Source organism: Rhinichthys klamathensis, unplaced genomic scaffold, assembly GCF_029890125.1.
Source record: "Rhinichthys klamathensis goyatoka isolate OS25496 unplaced genomic scaffold, OSU_Roscu_1.1 h1tg000298l_1, whole genome shotgun sequence".
NCBI classification, from domain to species: Eukaryota; Metazoa; Chordata; class Actinopteri; order Cypriniformes; family Leuciscidae; genus Rhinichthys; species Rhinichthys klamathensis.
Window position 1 is genome coordinate 506,088 of NW_026606817.1, and position 18,818 is coordinate 524,905.

Genomic DNA, 18,818 nt, shown 5'->3' on the forward strand with positions numbered 1-18,818 from the left:
CCTTTGCATCTCTTTCAACTCTTAATATCCTGGGCTTGACTGAGACTTGGATCCGTCCAGAAGACTCAGCAACCCCTGCTGCTCTCTCTAACAACTTCTCTTTCTCTCACACCCCTCGCCAGTCGGGGAGGGGTGGCGGCACTGGTATTCTCATTTCTAACAATTGGAAATACTCAACTCTCTCTTCTCTATGCAATAACAACTCATCATGCTATTACACTTACAACTCCCATTAAGATCCAGATTGTAGTCATTTATCGCCCCCCAGGTCAACTGTGAAGCTTTGTAGAGGAGCTGGATGTGCTGCTGTCCTCTTTCCCTGAGGATGGCACTCCACTTGTAGTCTTTGGCGATTTCAACATTCATCTAGAGAAGCCGTATGCTACAGATTTTATCTCTCTCCTAGCCTCATTTGCTCTCAAACGGCTCATCACCATAGGTACTCACAAGTCAGGCAACCAACTGGACCTGGTTTACACATGCAACTGCATGACAGACAACATTTTGGTGAATGTTCTTTGAGTCGTCCTCTCCACGTTTCAGATCATTTACTCATTACTTTCAATCTACAACTCACTATCCACACTCCACCAACTCCCCTACCAGTTGCTTTCAGACGAAACCTGCGCTCACTTTCTCCCTCCCGTCTTTCCTCTGCTGTGTCATCTTCTCTTCCCTCACCCTCACAATTCTCATCTCTGGGTGTGAATACCGCAACGGATACTTTATGCTCCACTTTAACTTGGAGCATTTTCTGCTTTGGCTCTCAACGAAGGCGGTCGCATTTTCTTCCCCTCCTCTCCCTCACCTCCCCTGCTTTGCTCCTCTCGTCTCGTTTAGTCTACCGTCTTGTACTTTGAGAGACTCTCTCCGCACTGCTCTCCAAACTAAGAAATTATGAATTTGATCAACTGGTCTCTCAACGCAATTGACACCATCTTCTCGACGAGAAGCTTGGGTTCGGGGGGAACCTGACTGCCCTGCCGGGAACGTGCGCAGCTGGCTACACGATGGACGCGTGGGAGAGGTGGCGGGTCGTGTGTCTGGCGGCTCTTTCCGTGGAGGACGTTGAAGATATCTACCTATTCGGAACTATGATAACAGGTTTTCTGCTGATTGGATCAGGCATTGCCCTGGTTTATCGAGGAATTAAGGAGACGGTGAAAGCTGTCCAAAGCTCCACAAGGCTGCCCGTCATGATTGAAGCGGTGGGCAGAGCTGTCAGCACTCAGACTGTGACTATGAACCACAATATGGATAACATCATGGAGATGCTCACAGCTTTGCAAAGGCAAATGGATCGTTTCGGAGACTAAAATGGACCAGGAACTGTGTAAATTGGAATGCGGCTACTCGTCCCAAGACCAAACAATCCCAATCCCAATCTTATCTGCTTTCGGCCCCCCTAATCCAGCACTGGCCTTGGCCAAGGCTGCTGTTTGGAACAACAACTCCCCGGGAAGAGCACTGCAGTGAGCCGCTCTTGCGTTCCTTCCCCGACTCCCCACAGACACCTGCTGATTGTTGACTCTGTCTGGGACATGATCAGGGTTGTCTCCATGGCAACTTGCTGTGTATCGCTATGACAATCCTGTGGACTTGAGGCACCTAAATTATGATGCCAGGCGCAGCGACTCTCCAGGCCTACACATACACGAACTCTTACATATATACAGATATGCAATCACCTGCCCACATCCCATCCCTCGCCTTCAACGCTTCGTACCACCAGTCTGACAGGCGGGTCTTTGACCAGCGCCGAGAATGGCTGCAGGACCGGACGGCTGCCTGCCTGTGCTGGGTTACCTCCATTCCACTCCCCAACCCTGTTGCAAGTCTTGTGTGTTCATGTTGTAGACTGTACTGATTATGTGCTAATGTTGCTGAGGTGTTTTTTTACTGTTCCCAAACTGTACTCCTCACAGGAGCATAGTCTGGGGGTTGCCTTTTTTCTCCTCCTCACCTTTCCTCATGTCATGCTGTATTTTCTTCCTCAATGCTCTGTCTTCCTGTCCTGTCTACCCCCTTGTCATATTGTATGTATGTCTGTATGGACAGGTTGATGGCTAATTTCGCTGGTACTTGTGACTAGTGACAATAAAGGCTACTACTACTACTACCAACTTCTTCTTTAGACATTATCTGCCCTCTCTCCTCCAGGCCAGCACGCGCTATTTCCTCTAACCCCTGGTTATCTGAGGTTCTTCGTGAACACCGGACCAAACTCAGGGCAATGGAGAGGAAATGGCGCAAATCTAAAGATACATCTGACCTGAGCATGTATCAATCTCTGCTCTCTTCCTTTTCTGCTGATGTTCACGCCTCAAAATCTTCATATTTCCTCAACAAGATCAACACCGCCCCTAACATAGTTACTACGTAGACATAGACATAGTTACTATGTCTGTTTTAGAAGAAATTGATGGCAAAATTTTGGAAGAAACCGTACAGCACCTTAAAACATCAACCTGCGCCCTTGACACACTTCCCACATCTTTTTTCAAAAGTGTGTTAAACAGCTTAGAAGCAGATCTCCTTGAAGTGGTAAATGCCTCACTTCTCTCTGGGAGTTCTCCAAACTCCCTGAAAACTGCAGTTGTCAAGCCCCTCCTGAAAAAGAGCAATCTGGATAAGACCATCTTAAGCAATTATAGACCGATCTCAAATCTTCCTTTCATAGGCAAGATCATTGAAAAAGTTGTCTTCAATCAGCTGAACAAATTCCTAAGCTTGAATGGATACTTTGACAATTTTCAATCTGGTTTCCGATCGCATAACAGCACAGAGACAGCTCTCATAAAGATAATAAACGATATTCGCTTAAATACTGATTCAGGCAAATTATCAGTGCTGGTACTACTCGACCTCAGTGCTGCATTTGACACTGTCGATCACGACATACTTCTTGACAGGCTGGAAAACTGGGTGGGGCTTTCTGGGACAGTCCTAAAATGGTTCAGGTCATACTTAGAAGGAAGAGGTTATTATGTGAGTATAGGAGACCATACGTCTGAGTGGACATCCATGACTTGCGGAGTCCCTCAAGGCTCAATTCTTGCACCACTCCTATTCAACCTGTACATGCTCCCAATGAGCCAAATAATGAGAAAGAACCGAATCTCTTACCACAGCTATGCAGATGACACACAGCTCTACTTAGCCCTATCGCCTAACGACTACAGCCCCATTGACTCCCTGTGCCAATGCATTGATGAAGTAAACGGTTGGATGTGCCAAAACTTTCTTCAGCTAAACAAAGACAAAACTGAAGTCATCGCGTTTGGAAACAAAGATGAAGTTCTCAAGGTGAATGCATACCTTGACGTTATGGGTCTAACAACTAAAAATCAAGTCAGGAATCTTGGTGTGGCTCTAGAGTCAGACCTTAGTTTCAGTAGTCATGTCAAAGCAATAACTAAATCAGCATACTATCATTTGAAAAATATTGCAAGAATTAGATGCTTTGTTTCCAGTCAAGACTTAGAGAAACTTGTGCATGCTTTCATCACCAGCAGGGTGGATTATTATAATGGACTCCTCACTGGCCTTCCTAAAAAGACCATAAGACAGTTGCAGCTTATACAGAACGCTGCTGCCAGGATTCTGAGCAGAACCAGAAAATTTTAACATATCACACCAGTCCTCAGGTCTTTACACTGGCTCCCAGTTACATTTAGGATTGATTTTAAAGTATTATTACTGCTATATAAATCATTCAATGGGCTAGGACCTCAATATATTGCAGATATGCTCACTGAATATAAACCCAACAGATCACTCAGATCATTAGGATCACATCAGTTAGAAATACCAAGGGTTCACTCTAAGCAAGGAGAGTCTGCTTTTAGCTACTATGCCAGCCGCAGCTGGAACCAGCTTCCAGAAGAGATCAGATGTGCTCCTACAGTAGTCACATTCAAAGCCAGACTCAAAACACATCTGTTTAGCTATGCATTTACTGAATGACCACTGTGCCAATGTTCGTCCGACTGTTTTTACTGTACTTTATTTTATTTTTTATTCTAAACTGTTTTAATTATTTCCTCCTATGTAAAGCACTTTGCATTACCATTGTGTATGGAATGTGCTATATAAATAAACTTGCCTTGCCTTGCCTTGCCTAACACACGAACACTTTTCAAGACATTCAACTCTCTCCTCTGTCCACCTCCACCACCACCCACCTCCTCGTTAACTGCTGATGATTTTGCTAACTTCTTCACTAACAAAACAACAACCATAAGCAGTCAGTTCTCTGCTCCACACACACAGGAACTTAGTCCATCCTCTCCCACAGCCAATAACCTTATCTCCTCCGTCTCTCCACTAACAGAGGAAGAAGTGTCTAAACTTCTCCTCTCCAGTCATCCTACCACCTGCCCTCTAGACCCCATCCCCTCACACCTTCTACAAGCAATCTCTCCCACACTTCTACCAGCTCTCACACACATCATCAACTCATCCCTCCATACTGGCATTTTTCCTACAGCATTTAAGCAGGCTCGGGTAACTCCACTGCTTAAAAAAACAACATTAAACACATCACTTTTAAAAATTTACAGACCTGTCTCTCTCCTAACATTCATTGCAAAAACACTTGAACGAGTTGCTTTCAACCAAGTATCATCTTTCCTGTCTCTGAACAACCAGCTGGATGTTAACCAATCTGGCTTCAAGAAAGGGCATTCGACCGAGACCGCATTACTGTCAGTCACAGAAGCCCTGCGGATCGCAAAAGCTGCCTCCAAATCATCAGTTCTCATTCTCCTAGACCTGTCTGCTGCCTTCGACACTGTGAATCATCAGATCCTTCTGTCCATCCTCTCATCACTGGGCATCACTGGAATTTCCCTCCACTGGTTTGAGTCCTATCTCACAGGTAGGTCCTTCAGGGTTGCATGGAGAGGTAAGGTATCCAAAGCACATTAACTGACCACAGGGGTTCCCCAGGGTTCAGTGCTTGGACCCCTCCTCTTCTCCATTTACACCACATCACTGGGACCTATCATACAGGCACATGGTTTCTCTTACCATTGCTATGCTGATGACACCCAGCTCTACCTCTCATTTCAACCAGATGATCCCACAGTAGCTGCACGAATCTCAAGCTGTCTGGCGGATATCTCGGCATGGATGAAGGAACATCACCTGCAGCTCAACCTGGCAAAGACTGAGCTTCTCGTTCTCCCTGCTGATCCATCTCTACAGCACGACTTCACTATCCAGCTAGATTCTTCCTCAATCATCCCATCAAGGTCGGTCAGAAATCTTGGAGTAATCTTTGATGACCAGCTAACCTTCACAGACCACATTACAAAGACAGCTCGATCATGCAGGTTTGCAATGCACAATATCAGGAAGATCAGCCTAACTGAGCATGCAACACAACTTCTTGTCCAGGCCCTGGTTATTTCTAGGCTTGATTACTGCAATGCTCTTCTAGCTGGACTTCCATCATGTGCAACTAAACCCTTACAAATGATCCAGAATACTGCTGCTCGTCTAGTCTTCAACGAGCCCAAAAGGGCCCACGTCACTCCTCTGTTCATCTCCCTGCATTGGCTACCACTCACTGCTCGCATCAAGTTCAAGGCGCTGACACTTGCTTACAGATTGACCACTCGCTCCTACGGGTCTACATCCCTACCAGAAGCCTACAATCGGTCAGTGAGCAATGGCTCGTGGTACCATCACAGCGAGGCACAAAATCACTCTCCAGAACTTTCTCATTCACGGTTCCATGCTGGTGGAATGATCTGCCCACTCTCGTCCGGAATGCAGAATCCCTGACAGTATTCAAAAGACAACTGAAAACTCATCTCTTCCGTGAGCACTTAACATAAAAAATGAAAATAAAACTTTTTCTTGAAATCTTCGCTTGTCTGGTTTATGCTACTCTGAGCAATGTTTGAACTTTGTATTCTGAGCACTTCTTACGTTGTTTTTGCCTCTCCACAATGACTCGCTTGGTTTAATCCTCAAATGTAAGTCGCTTTGGATAAAAGCGTCTGCCAAATGACTAAATGAGAAACATGTCAGAACAACAAAAGATTTTATTTGCCAACGCACTTACTCTATAGTCATCATGATCTTCACAAATTCAACTGAAATGCGAGAACAGACTTCATTGCAAGAGTGCAGTTTTGTATTCACCAAGATTTATTTTCATATTTTTTGTCTTTAGTGTGAGAGTAAGGAAGAACAGCTCTCTTCAAAGTAAAAAAGACTCCGGCGATAAGAAAGGACAGCGACTGATTGAGAAAGAGACAATGGAGACTGGAAGGGTACATAATAGGAACTAAAAGCTATTTTGATTCTCAATGTTTTGTCATCTATTTTTTTGTCATCCCCTCAGTAATTGTGCAAATTATTTTTTGATCCATGTACAGGTGAAGTTCTCAGTGTATCTTCAGTATCTGAGGGCGATGGGATGGTGTTACGTCACCTGGAGTTTCCTCATCTACTTCATCCAGAATGTGGCCATCATTGGTCAAAATCTGTGGCTCAGTGACTGGACTAATGATGCCGTAGATTATTTCAACACAACCTACCCGAATCATATTAGAGACATGAGAATAGGTGTCTTTGGAGCCCTTGGAATTGCACAAGGTATGAGCAGAGTACTTTTACAAACAGAATGAAATTGAGGACATCATATTTTTTGTGATTTAAAGAGGCTAGTTCATTATTTTGGGTGTACTAGAATAGGTTAACATGTTTTTGTGCAAAAAACACATAATTGTTTTACATACTGTACATCATTGGAGACCTCTATTCCCAGTCTAATTTTTACAAAGCCCCGCCTTCTGAAATGCTCAGAGTGCTCTGATTGGCCAGCTGACCTAGTGCGTTGTGATTGGCCTAGATCAGTGTTCTCTGGTTCTCTGTTTGATAGAATAAATCCCTTTGTACAAGACTATGAGCTTTGCAACTTTGCATGGTGGTTGCATGTGGTGCATGGACCACAATAGTCATATCCATGTGATCAGCCTCTATGGCCAAACACACATCCCCAGTTTGATCTAAATCAGCTTTGAACTTAGAATTTTTTTTTTCCTGTTTACATTTTGACAACAATGTTTGAGATATCAAAAATCTGTTCACAATTAGCATCTCCAATGTGTGTGGGAATCGCATGAATCCCCATGAACGAAAAAATTCACATGAAATCCAAAATGGCTGACTTCCTGTTGCTCGGAGCAAATGATTGTAATTTAAAAAGTTGTCTGGCTCGATGAGAACAATTTGTGTACAGAGTTTGGTGGCTGTAGGTAAAACTAACCCCAGCACTTTTGTCATGGTGGCGCTACTGGATTAATAATAAAATTGTTGGTCACAGCCATGGTGTAGAACATGATAAGTGAAGGCAAGTCACATTGGCATCATCATCAAAGCTATTCTCAGTTTAGACCATAGAGAGTGATCTGATGTAGGAAAATAGGTCTTGTGAAATTTGGAGAGTTTTAGCTCCAAATGATGACATGGAGAGTTTAAGTCTTTTGTTTCCCAGAGAAAAAAACGGTGGAAGAAGTACGTGAATGAGCCTTTATGACCTGATGTTCTTTTTTTCTCTGCCAGGATTTCTGGTGTTTTTAGGCACTATACTCCTAGTTGATGGATCCATTTGTGCGTCCAGGACTCTACACACAAATCTGCTGTCTAATATTCTGAAAGTACCCATGGTGTTCTTTGATACCACACCTTCAGGACGAGTAGTCAATCGTTTCGCTGAGGTATATATGGGCCCACTTTTTACACTGAACACAATTTTGTTGATATTTGCTAAGCCAAAACAAAGATCTACAAATTGCATTGAGTTTTATAATTAGTGAGTCTGTATGAAGGCCAGAGACAAGCTCATTAACATTCTATACAAAATAAGGGTTCCAAAAGGGTTTAAACAGTGATGCCAAACCTTTCAGTGATTAGTTCTTAAAGGGGTCATGAACTGGATTATTTTATCATTTTATCATGTTTCCTGGAGCGCCCTTATAATGTTAGTATGTTTTTTACATCAAAAATGGTCATAATTTAAAAATAAAAGGCATTTTTCCAAGCCTGATTTTAGCCTTTGATTTGAATGCTCTGTTTGAAGGGGCTTGTCTCTGTGAGACTTCAGTGTAAACGCCCACTGCTGTGATTGGCTGTGAGACTTCAGTGTAAACGCCCACTGCTGTGATTGGCTGTGAGACTTCAGTGTAAACACCCACTGCTGTGATTGGCTGTGAGACTTCAGTGTAAACGCCCACTGCTGTGACTGCTGTGATTGGCTGTGAGACTTCAGTGCAAACGCCCACTGCTGTGATTGGCTGTGAGACTTCAGTGTAAACCTCCACTGCTGTGATTGTCTGTGAGACTTCAGTGTAAACGCCAACTGCTGTGATTGGCTGTGAGACTGCAGTGTAAACCCCCACTGCTGTGATTGGCTGTGAGACTTCAGTGTAAACGCCAACTGCTGTGATTGGCTGTGAGATTGCAGTGTAAACACCCACTGCTGTGATTGGCTGTGAGACTTCAGTGTAAACGCCAACTGCTGTGATTGGCTGTGAGACTGCAGTGTAAACACCCACTGCTGTGATTGGCTGTGAGACTTCAGTGTAAACGCCCACTGCTGTGATTGGCTGTGAGACTTCAGTGCAAACGCCCACTGCTGTGATTGTCTGTGAGACTTCAGTGTAAACGCTCACTGCTGTGATTGGCTGTGAGACTCCAGTGTAAACGCCCACTGCTGTGATTGGCTGTGAGACTCCAGTGTAAACGCCCACTGCTGTGATTGGCTGTGAGACTTCAGTGTAAACACCCACTGCTGTGACTGCTGTGATTGGCTGTGAGTCTTCAGTGTAAACGCCCACTGCTGTGATTGGCTGTGAGACTTCAGTGTAAACGCCCACTGCTGTGATTGGCTGTGAGACTTCAGTGTAAACACCCACTGCTGTGATTGGCTGTGAGACTTCAGTGTAAACGCTCACTGCTGTGATTGTCTGTGAGACTTCAGTGTAAACGCACACTGCTGTGATTGGCTGTGAGACATTAGTGTACACGCTCACTGCTGTGATTGGCTGTGGGACTTCAGTGTAAACGCCAACTGCTGTGATTGGCAGTGAGACTGCAGTGTAAACGCCCACTGCTGTGATTGGCTGTGAGACTTCAGTGTAAACGCCCACTGCTGTGATTGGCTGTGAGACTTCAGTGCAAACGCCCACTGCTGTGATTGGCTGTGAGACTTCAGTGTAAACGCCCACTGCTGTGATTGGCTGTGAGACTTCAGTGCAAACGCCCACTGCTGTGATTGGCTGTGAGACTTCAGTGTAAACGCCAACTGCTGTGATTGGCAGTGAGACTGCAGTGTAAACGCCCACTGCTGTGATTGGCTGTGAGACTTCAGTGTAAACGCCCACTGCTGTGATTGGCTGTGAGACTTCAGTGCAAACGCCCACTGCTGTGATTGGCTGTGAGACTTCAGTGTAAACGCCCACTGCTGTGATTGGCTGTGAGACTTCAGTGCAAACGCCCACTGCTGTGATTGGCTGTGAGACTTCAGTGTAAACGCCAACTGCTGTGATTGGCAGTGAGACTGCAGTGTAAACGCCCACTGCTGTGATTGGCTGTGAGACTTCAGTGTAAACGCCCACTGCTGTGATTGGCTGTGAGACTTCAGTGCAAACGCCCACTGCTGTGATTGGCTGTGAGACTTCAGTGTAAACGCCCACTGCTGTGATTGGCTGTGAGACTTCAGTGCAAACGCCCACTGCTGTGATTGGCTGTGAGACTTCAGTGTAAACGCCCACTGCTGTGATTGGCTGTGAGACTTCAGTATAAACGCACACTGCTATGATTGGCTGTGAGACATTAGTGTACACGCTCACTGCTGTGATTGGCTGTGGGACTTCAGTGTACACGCTCACTGCTGTGATTGGCTGTGAGACTTCAGTGTAAACCCCCACTGCCGTGATTGGCTGTGAGACTTCAGTGTAAACACCCACTGCTGTGATTGGCTGTGAGACTTCAGTTTAAACGCCCACTGCTGTGATTGGCTGTGAGACATTAGTGTACATGCTCACTGCTGTGATTGGCTGTGGGACTTCAGTGTACACGCTCACTGCTGGGATTGGCTGTGAGACTTTAGTGTAAACGCTCACTGCTGTGATTGGCTGTGAGACTTCAGTGTTAAACGCCCACTGCTGTGATTGGCTGTGAGACTTCAGTGTTAAACGCCCACTGCTGTGATTGGCTGTGAGACTTCAGTGTAAACGCTCACTGCTGTGATTGGCTGTGAGACTTCAGTGTAAACACCCACTGCTGTGATTGGCTGTGAGACTTCAGTTTAAACGCCCATTGCTGTGATTGGCTGTGAGACATTAGTGTACATGCTCACTGCTGTGATTGGCTGTGGGACTTCAGTGTACACGCTCACTGCTGGGATTGGCTGTGAGACTTTAGTGTAAACGCTCACTGCTGTGATTGGCTGTGAGACTTCAGTGTAAACACCCACTGCTTTGATTGGCTGTGAGACTTCAGTGTTAAATGCCCACTACTGTGATTGGCTGTGAGACTTCAGTGTTAAATGCCCACTGCTGTGATTGGCTGTGAGACTTCAGTGTCAAACAATGTGAAATAGCTATAACAAGTGGAACTCTCTTGAAATCTTTTACTACATTTTTACTTTTACAGCTATCGAGATTAACGATTCGTGAAAAGTATTACACAAATATTTAGATCTGGTCCCATCACATGAAAGGTAGCAGTGATGAGCATTGAGCAGAAGACAGACAGTCTGTTGATCGCGTGAATGAAGAGATGTAAATACAGTAAGAGCTTCGTTGTGCAGTGTAACAGCGTCATTGATTTCATAATGAGTTTTGGAAAGTGTCCAGATAAACTTTGTGATTGACAGCTTGGGTGATTTGAAAGCAAGCGTTCTTTGATCGGTTTCTGTATATAATTTAATCACAGTTCAAATAAGATTATTTTCATCCTACTAAGAGAAACAATGTAAAGTTGATCGTTTAGTCACTGGCTTGATTTACTAATGCACAAACAGCATTGAACGATTTTGAGAGATAATCTGTCTGAACTGTCAGAAATCACTGATCACAGATCAGGCATTAGAATAAACACGATTACTTACATGTTTGTGGTGTTGCTGGCAGATCCATTTTGAAAAAGTCTGTTTGGAAAGCCTGTGCCGAAATTGACCAAATAATCCACAGTGAAATGTAATGAATACAAAGAAATAATGCACTGCTGAGACAATCACATTGTTGAGAAAACCCCACTATCCTAGCATTAGGATCGTTTGGAAGCAGTGTTGGGGGTAACTCATTACAAGTAACTTGAGTTACGTAATCAGATTTTTCAGTAAACCATAAGCAAAAATGACTATAGATTTTTTTATATGTTTTTATTGGTAAAGTAAGTGTTAAATTAGTTTCCCCTGCATCCTCTTATTCTGTTACCCAGAACAGCAGCAGCTGAAAGGTTTATTTGAGCGGCGCCCTCTACTGAACACTACTGTACAGGAGTAAATCTGCATTTCCTTCATTCTGAGGCCTATTATTTCACTTTTGGTGTGAAAGGGTCTTTACATTTGCCCAAAAATATATCTTTTTGGTATAAAAAAACAAGCCCAGCCCAGGTGGGAAAATAGTAACGCAAAAGTAACGTAACCCATTACTTTTCTAAAAAAGTAACTAAGTAACGCCATAAGTTACTTTTTAAGGGAGTAACGCAATATTGTAACGCATTACTTTTCAAAGTAACTTTCCCCAACACTGTTTGGAAGGTAATGGTATTGATCCTGTGTCGATCTTCTCTCATTCTCATGGCACTCTTCACTAATGCTCCAGTGCGGCGCCAAAGACGAGGTGATGTAGACGTAGGCGTTGATGTTCTTCTGCGAAGGCAGTCTTTCACTGCCCTGTGACTGCACAAATCTCCACCTTTAAGATCCTGTCGTTTTCTGGCCTTGGTTTCAATAAAAGCAGTTTTTGGAATTTTTTGAGTTTTGAAACTTTCAGGGTATTTTTTTTATAGAATAACAAACTCTCAACTATCAAAAGATCATGGAAAATTTTAATTCTCAGTTCATGCCCCCTTGGAAAGAACCATTATTTCTTAGTGCGAAGAACATATGAATAATTGAAAGAACCTTTTGTACAATTGAATTCTTTTGTACAATGGATTCTGTGGATGTTAAATGTTCTTCATGGAACCACCAATGACAATAAAAAAAAACTTAATTTAGTCATTTTTGATTGAAAAATTTAACATTTTGTTTTTTTTGGAATTTTTTTCAGAATGGTACGAAATTTGGTAAAGGTTTTGACACTATCTATGTGAGCACACACACACACACACACACACACACGATTAAAAAAGTTTAAATGGTCCTGAAAAAATAGTCACACTTGTGCTCCTTGTGGTAAAAAATGAGCACATTAAAAATCAAACTATTCTAATTGAAACCTTCTGCGCCCAAATCAAATCTTACTTAAAGCTAATTTTTTTTAGATATCAACCTCAAATTTGGAACACAGCTTATTTAGATGTTCTCACAGTTTTAGAGTTAAACATGTTTTGGAAAATATTTATTACATATATGTAGCAAAGATCAGGTTCAATGTCACTTGGAAAGGAAGGAGACGGGGCTGGCTTGTGGAGACTGCGGGTCTTTATTCAACAAATAGGAAAAAATAAACTGTAGAAACTCAGTGCGCTACTTTCAGCGGTCACATACGGTCTACGCTTCACGCTCTCAGTTCACTCAAATACCCCGCTTAGCAGTTGCTCATTCAACGCAGTTGACACACACAACACGTTCGCCCGCAGTGTTCCACTGGTCTCTCTCTCTGCTTCCCGCTTCCAGGTGGCTTTTATTCCTCCCCACGGCAATTACTGCAAACGAGATCAGGTGTTTATCATTCCTCAATTAACCCACTTACGTGCCGCTTGCCTCTCAGCTCTCTCTCCTATTGCAGCGGTCGCTGAACCACGCCCCGCTCGCCACATACCCCCACCGCCCGACTCAGGCCGGGGAGTTAGGTACAAACCTTCTGTAGTATCCCGCCAGCCAGAGGAACTGTCTGACCTCCTTTTAGCTCTTGGGTCTCAGACAGGTCGCAACCGCTGCAGTCTTATCAATTTGGGGACGCACCTGTCCGTGACCCAAGTGGAAGCCCAGATATCTAACCTCCACCCGCCCAATTGCACACTTCTTTGGGTTGGCCGTCAGGCCAGCCAGACTCAGTGACCTCAGAACCACCCTCAAATGCTCCATATGCCGCTGCCAGTCATTACTGTATATGATAATATCATCTAGGTAGGCAACGGCATATGCATTATGTGGACGGAGTACCCAGTCCATGAGGCGCTGAAACGTGGCCGGTGCCCTGAACAACCCGAAAGGGAGTGTGACAAATTGGGGGATCTGCTAATATCCTTTAGTTAAGTCCAATGTTGAATAAAAATTAGCCGCACCGAGCCGATCTACCAACTCGTCAATCCGAGGCATTGGATATGCGTCAAACTTTGACACAGCATTCACCTTGCGGTAGTCAACACAGAAACGCACAGAGCCGTCTGTTTTAGGTACTAAAACTATCGGGCTCGCCCAGTCGCTGTGTGACTCCTCTATTACTCCCAAATCCAGCATAGCTTCTAATTCTGTCTGAAGGACCTTTTTTTGTGTTCAGGCAAGCGATATGGCCGGGTGCTCACTGTCACCCCCGGCTCTGTCTCAATATGGTGCTGAATCAAATTGGTTCGACCAGGTAGGGGGCGAAAACACGTCGGCAAAATCTGCCTTTAATTTAGCTAAATCAGCGAGCTGTGACGGTGAGAGGTGATCTCCTCCCGGGGCCAGGGCGAGAGATTGTCCTTTTTGGTTCACCTCTGGCCCGAGATCCTCCTCTCCACTCACTACCGTCGCAAGCATCGCTGATTCCTCTTCACTCCATTTTTTGAGGAGGCTGAGGTGGTATACCTGACGTGCCCCGTCCCTATCTGACCGAATCACTTCATAATTGAGATCTCCGATTTGCCATGTGACCTCAAAGGGTCCTTGCCACTTTACTAATAATTTTGAGCTGGACGTTGGGAGTAATACACGCACTTTCTCTCCCGGTGTAAATTTACGCAGTTTAGTTCCCCTGTTGTATTGCTGGATTTGTTTGTTCTGAGCCTGCAGCAAGTTCTCCATAGAGAGCAGCCCCAGTGTATGGAGTTTTGCTCGCAGGTCCAGAACATCCTGAATTTCGTTTTTACTCTGAGAGGGTCCGTCCTCCCAAGCTTCTCTTAGAACGTCTAAAATGCCACGGGGCAAAAGGGGAAAACCCCGTGGCGGCTTGCGGGACCTCACGCACAGCAAACAAGAGGGGTTCCAACCATCTATCCTAATTTTTAGCGTCTTCATGAACAAACTTACGAATCATTGTCTTCAACGTGCTATTAAACCGTTCGACTAGACCGTCTGTTTGTGGGTGATAGACGCTAGTACAAACCGATTTAATGCCCAATAATTCGTATAGCTCGCGTAATGTACATGACATAAACGCTGTGCCTTGGTCAGTGAGAATTTCTTTTGGAATTCCTACTCGGGAGATTAAACAAAATAGTGCGTCCGCCACACTCTTAGCCGAGATGTTGCGGCGCGCCACTGCTTCGTGATATCGTGTTGAATAGTCTACTATGACTAATGCAAAGCGATATACCCGTGCAGAACGCTCTAATGGCCCGATGAGGTCCATACCAATTCTTTCGAAGGGGACCTGCATTAATGGAAGGGGGCGCAAAGGCGCTTTTGGGGCGGCCGGTGGATTAACCAACTGACATTCACGACACGACGCGCAACACCTGCGTACATTCCCGTGAATGCCCGGCCAAAAGAATCGGGCCTATAAGCGATTTAATGTGGCTCCTACTCCTAAATGTCCAGCCATAGGATTACAATGAGCCACCTGGAAAAGCATTTCCCAACGGCTTTTTGGTACTAATAACTGGGTTGTATTTTCTTTTGTCTGAGTGTCTTGGGTCACTCGATACAACCTATCATTTATTAGCGCATGTTGTACTGCATGACCTGGGTGTAACCCTTTCACCACGAACTTGGTTATTGCCCGGTGACACTCGTTTACCTTGTCCTCGTTTAGTTTTCTTCCCAGAGCAGCGAGTGTGAATGGCGAACGCATTTCTTCACTCGTAGTCGAGCAGCCTGTTGACTGGGAGCTAATGATTTCATCCTGCCTATCATCTAAAATGGATATTGCGAGAATAATTATACACAAACACAATAAAGTGTTTTCGTAGAATATGCCTGTTATTTGTAAAACGCCAGTGATATTTAACATTACATTACCCTGTTCAACTGAGGTTACGGGGCTGCTAGCTTGGGCAGTTGTACGCAGCGGATCAAAAACACGTCGATAGTGCAGACCTGATCAAACGCGTGTTTTAGTGTTTCATTGTGGGACTGTTCCAGAGGAAAGTCATCACAGCTGGAGAGGTTTAGCCTCTCGAGCGTGCTCGGTTCCCCTGAAACTGTGGCCACGGGTCCCGGAACAGTCTCCCCGACCTGAGCGCTCACTCGCCCTCCCGGTGCTGTTTTCCCCCAAGAGACATCCGCTGACAAATGCCCCAATAATTGCTTAAAGGCAGACTAATTGGTTCCCAAAATTAGCAGATGTCTGAGGTGCGGGCTAACTGCCACCTTCACTCTATGCTTTTGTCCCCGAAATAGAATAGATATGGCCCATAAAGGATATTCTACTATATCCCCGTGGACACACCTCACCTTAACCGTGCGGCTCTTATCCAATGCCCCTGATTGTATCAGGCTCTGGTGGATGGAGGTCTGGTTACAACCTGAATCCACCAGAGCCTGATAAATACCCCCCTTTATACTCACCGGTATTTGGTACAACCCGGCTTGATCCGGGGCGGCCTGCGAGGTGTCCGGGACCCGGACCACCATTCCCACCACCATCACTGGACACCTGTCCACAAAGTGACCCGGGTCCCTGCAACGCCAACAGGCCAGCCCAGGCCTCCCCGCCACCCTAGTGGCCGGAAGTGGGTCAAAGGACTGCCGTGAGGAGGAATGGGAAGCGGGAGCTGTGGTGGTGTCGTGGACTGCAGGGCCAGCCACGGGGCCATGTCCTGGTCCGGTCCTGCCTTTGGGTGGAGCTCGTGGTGGCATGCTGGAGCGAGACCTGGGCATAGGGACAGGTTTGAAGAGAGAGAAAGAAGGGAGATCAACAGAAGGGAGAGAGAGAGAGAGACAGCTGGCAGGGGTTCGCCGACCCCGGAGCACGCCACCATCTGGTCCTCTGCCAGTTGGATGGCCAGGTCCAGCGATGCCGGCCGGTGGCACTGGACCCACTGGGCAGTTCTCTTGGGTAGACGCGAGATGAACTGCTCCAGCACCACCTTCTCTATGACAGCCTCGACGTCGCTTTCCCCGGCCAATAGCCATTTACGACAGGCGTCCCGGAGCTGCTGGGCCATCACAAAGGGCCGGCCACATTCCTCCATGCGGATTGAGCGGAAACGCTGGCGATGTTTCTCTGGGCTCAGGCCGACCCTTTGGAGGATGGCCTTCTTGAGGTCGTCGTAGGCCAGGAGGTTCTGGACCGGAAGTTGTTGGGCGGCTTTCTGAGCTTCCCCCGAAAGCAGTGGTATCAGGCGCACTGGCCAGGTGGACTCGGGCCACGCACATGCCTCCGCAGAATGCTCGGAGAGTTCCAAAAAGGCCCCCGGATCATCGAGCGGCCCCATCTGGTTGAGGGTCATGTGAGTGGGGGCGGTGGCTGGGCTGGAGGGGGAGGCTGCTGTCCGAACCTCCCGGCTTAGCAAGCTCTGGAACATCTTGCGGTCCTCTTGTTGCGCCTGGAGGAGGGCATGGAAACGTTGATCTTGATCGTTCCTCAACTCCAGTATCGCCTCATGGTCTGCGCTCCACGCTCTCAGTTCACTCAAATACTCTGCTCAGCAGTTTCTCATTCAACGCAGTTGACACACACAACACGTTCGCCCGCAGTCTCTCTCTGCTTCCCGCTTCGAGGTGACTTTTATTCCTCCCCATGGCAATTACTGCAAACGAGATCAGGTGTTTATCATTCCTCAATTAACCCACTTACGTGCCGCTCGCCTCCCAGCTCTCTCTCCTGTTGCAGCGGTCGCTAAACCACGCCCCGCTCGCCACAATATAAAATTTTAAAAAGTATTTTTGTGCATTTTTCATAACAATGAACTTACTTTACTTCAGCAATAAACTGACAAGTGTCATCTTTAAAAAGAGACCAAACTGTGTTCCAAAGCATTCAAGATTTAGGACAGTTTAAGTTGTAAATTTCATTTTCTAAGATCAAAAAGTATTTTACAGATTCATTTAAATATAGCATTGTAATTGGAATGTAATTGCATCCCAAGACTATGAAAATTACGAAATCTAATAAAAAACCCAAATATAAAAAAATAGACTTTTCCCCCCTATGATTGCTGTACTTTGCCTGTTCTTAAACTGAAATTTTGTTTTTCGATTTGGCTTATATTTAGGATATCTTTACTGTGGATGAGATGATCCCGATGTCCTTCAGATCCTGGATTATCTGTCTTCTCGGAGTTCTAGGGACCTTGTTTGTCATCTGTCTGGCTACTCCAATCTTCACTGCAGTTGTTGTACCAATGGCTGTTATCTACTACTTTGTGCAGGTAAGACAGCTTACAGTAATACTAAAACAAATAAACTGTATTCTGTGGACACTGGGTTTTTAAAAACTTAGCAACATGTTTTTCTCACATAAGTAAAATAATAATAAAAAATAGTCTAAACCCGCTTCCTGTATTTCAGAGGTTCTATATTGCTACATCCAGGCAACTCAGACGACTGGATTCTGTGTCTCGATCTCCCATTTACTCTCACTTTGGAGAAACGGTATCAGGCCTCTCTGTGATAAGGGCGTATGGGCATCAGCAGCGTTTCCTAAAGCAAAATGAGGACACCATTGATCAGAATCTCAAAAGCGTCTATCCTTCGATTGTTTCTAATAGGTCAGAATTGGTAGTATATACAGAGCTTTTCGTAAAGAGATAAATCTGTGTTTGCTCCTTAAGCATCTAATGTTGCTTGTTGGATTTCAGGTGGTTGGCCATGCGGTTGGAGTCTCTGGGGAATCTGGTGGTGTTTTTCTCTGCGTTATTTGCTGTAATCTCTCGAGACTCTTTGAATAGTGGATTGGTTGGACTGTCCATCTCATACGCCTTAAGTGTAATTATTATTATTTTTTTTTTAGCTGCTTGTGAGTCAAACAACATTGCCATTAAGTAACACTGCTTCTTATTAGGTGACGCAAACTTTGAACTGGCTTGTGAGAATGACATCAGAATTGGAGACCAACATCGTCGCTGTGGAAAGAGTGAGTGAATACACAGAGATCAAAAATGAGGTATAGAATTAAATCATTTTCATGTGTCAGTTTCTGGATTAATGTACTAATATTGTTTTTTTTAATCTCCCAAACATTATGAACTATAGACGAGCCAAAAACTACATACAACAACTACAATATTTGTGTCTCCAGGCTCCGTGGATCACCAGTAATCGTCCTCCTGACGACTGGCCCTCCGCCGGGAATATTCGCTTTGAAAACTACAAAGTTCGATACCGGCCTGAATTGGAGCTCATTCTCCATGGAATCACATGTGACATTGAAACCACAGAGAAGGTGTGGAGACACCTCACATTCTTAATATTTTTTATATTGAAAATGCCATGGAGTGATGAATGGTATTATACATTGATCATTATTATACAAAACTTAAAG

General features: G+C 45.1%; 1 protein-coding gene across 1 annotated transcript in view; it reads left to right on the plus strand.

Moving 5' to 3' along the window:
* Nucleotides 1-18,818, plus strand: part of LOC130103813 (ATP-binding cassette sub-family C member 2-like) — a 79,869-nt gene that overhangs the window by 55,315 nt on the left and 5,736 nt on the right. Inside the window, exons 21-28 of the mRNA XM_056270143.1 lie at nucleotides 6,185-6,284; nucleotides 6,390-6,609; nucleotides 7,579-7,733; nucleotides 17,551-17,706; nucleotides 17,846-18,045; nucleotides 18,136-18,262; nucleotides 18,339-18,440; nucleotides 18,576-18,719. Coding sequence (XP_056126118.1) covers nucleotides 6,185-6,284; nucleotides 6,390-6,609; nucleotides 7,579-7,733; nucleotides 17,551-17,706; nucleotides 17,846-18,045; nucleotides 18,136-18,262; nucleotides 18,339-18,440; nucleotides 18,576-18,719 — 1,204 coding nt within the window. The remainder of the gene's footprint in view (nucleotides 1-6,184; nucleotides 6,285-6,389; nucleotides 6,610-7,578; nucleotides 7,734-17,550; nucleotides 17,707-17,845; nucleotides 18,046-18,135; nucleotides 18,263-18,338; nucleotides 18,441-18,575; nucleotides 18,720-18,818) is intronic.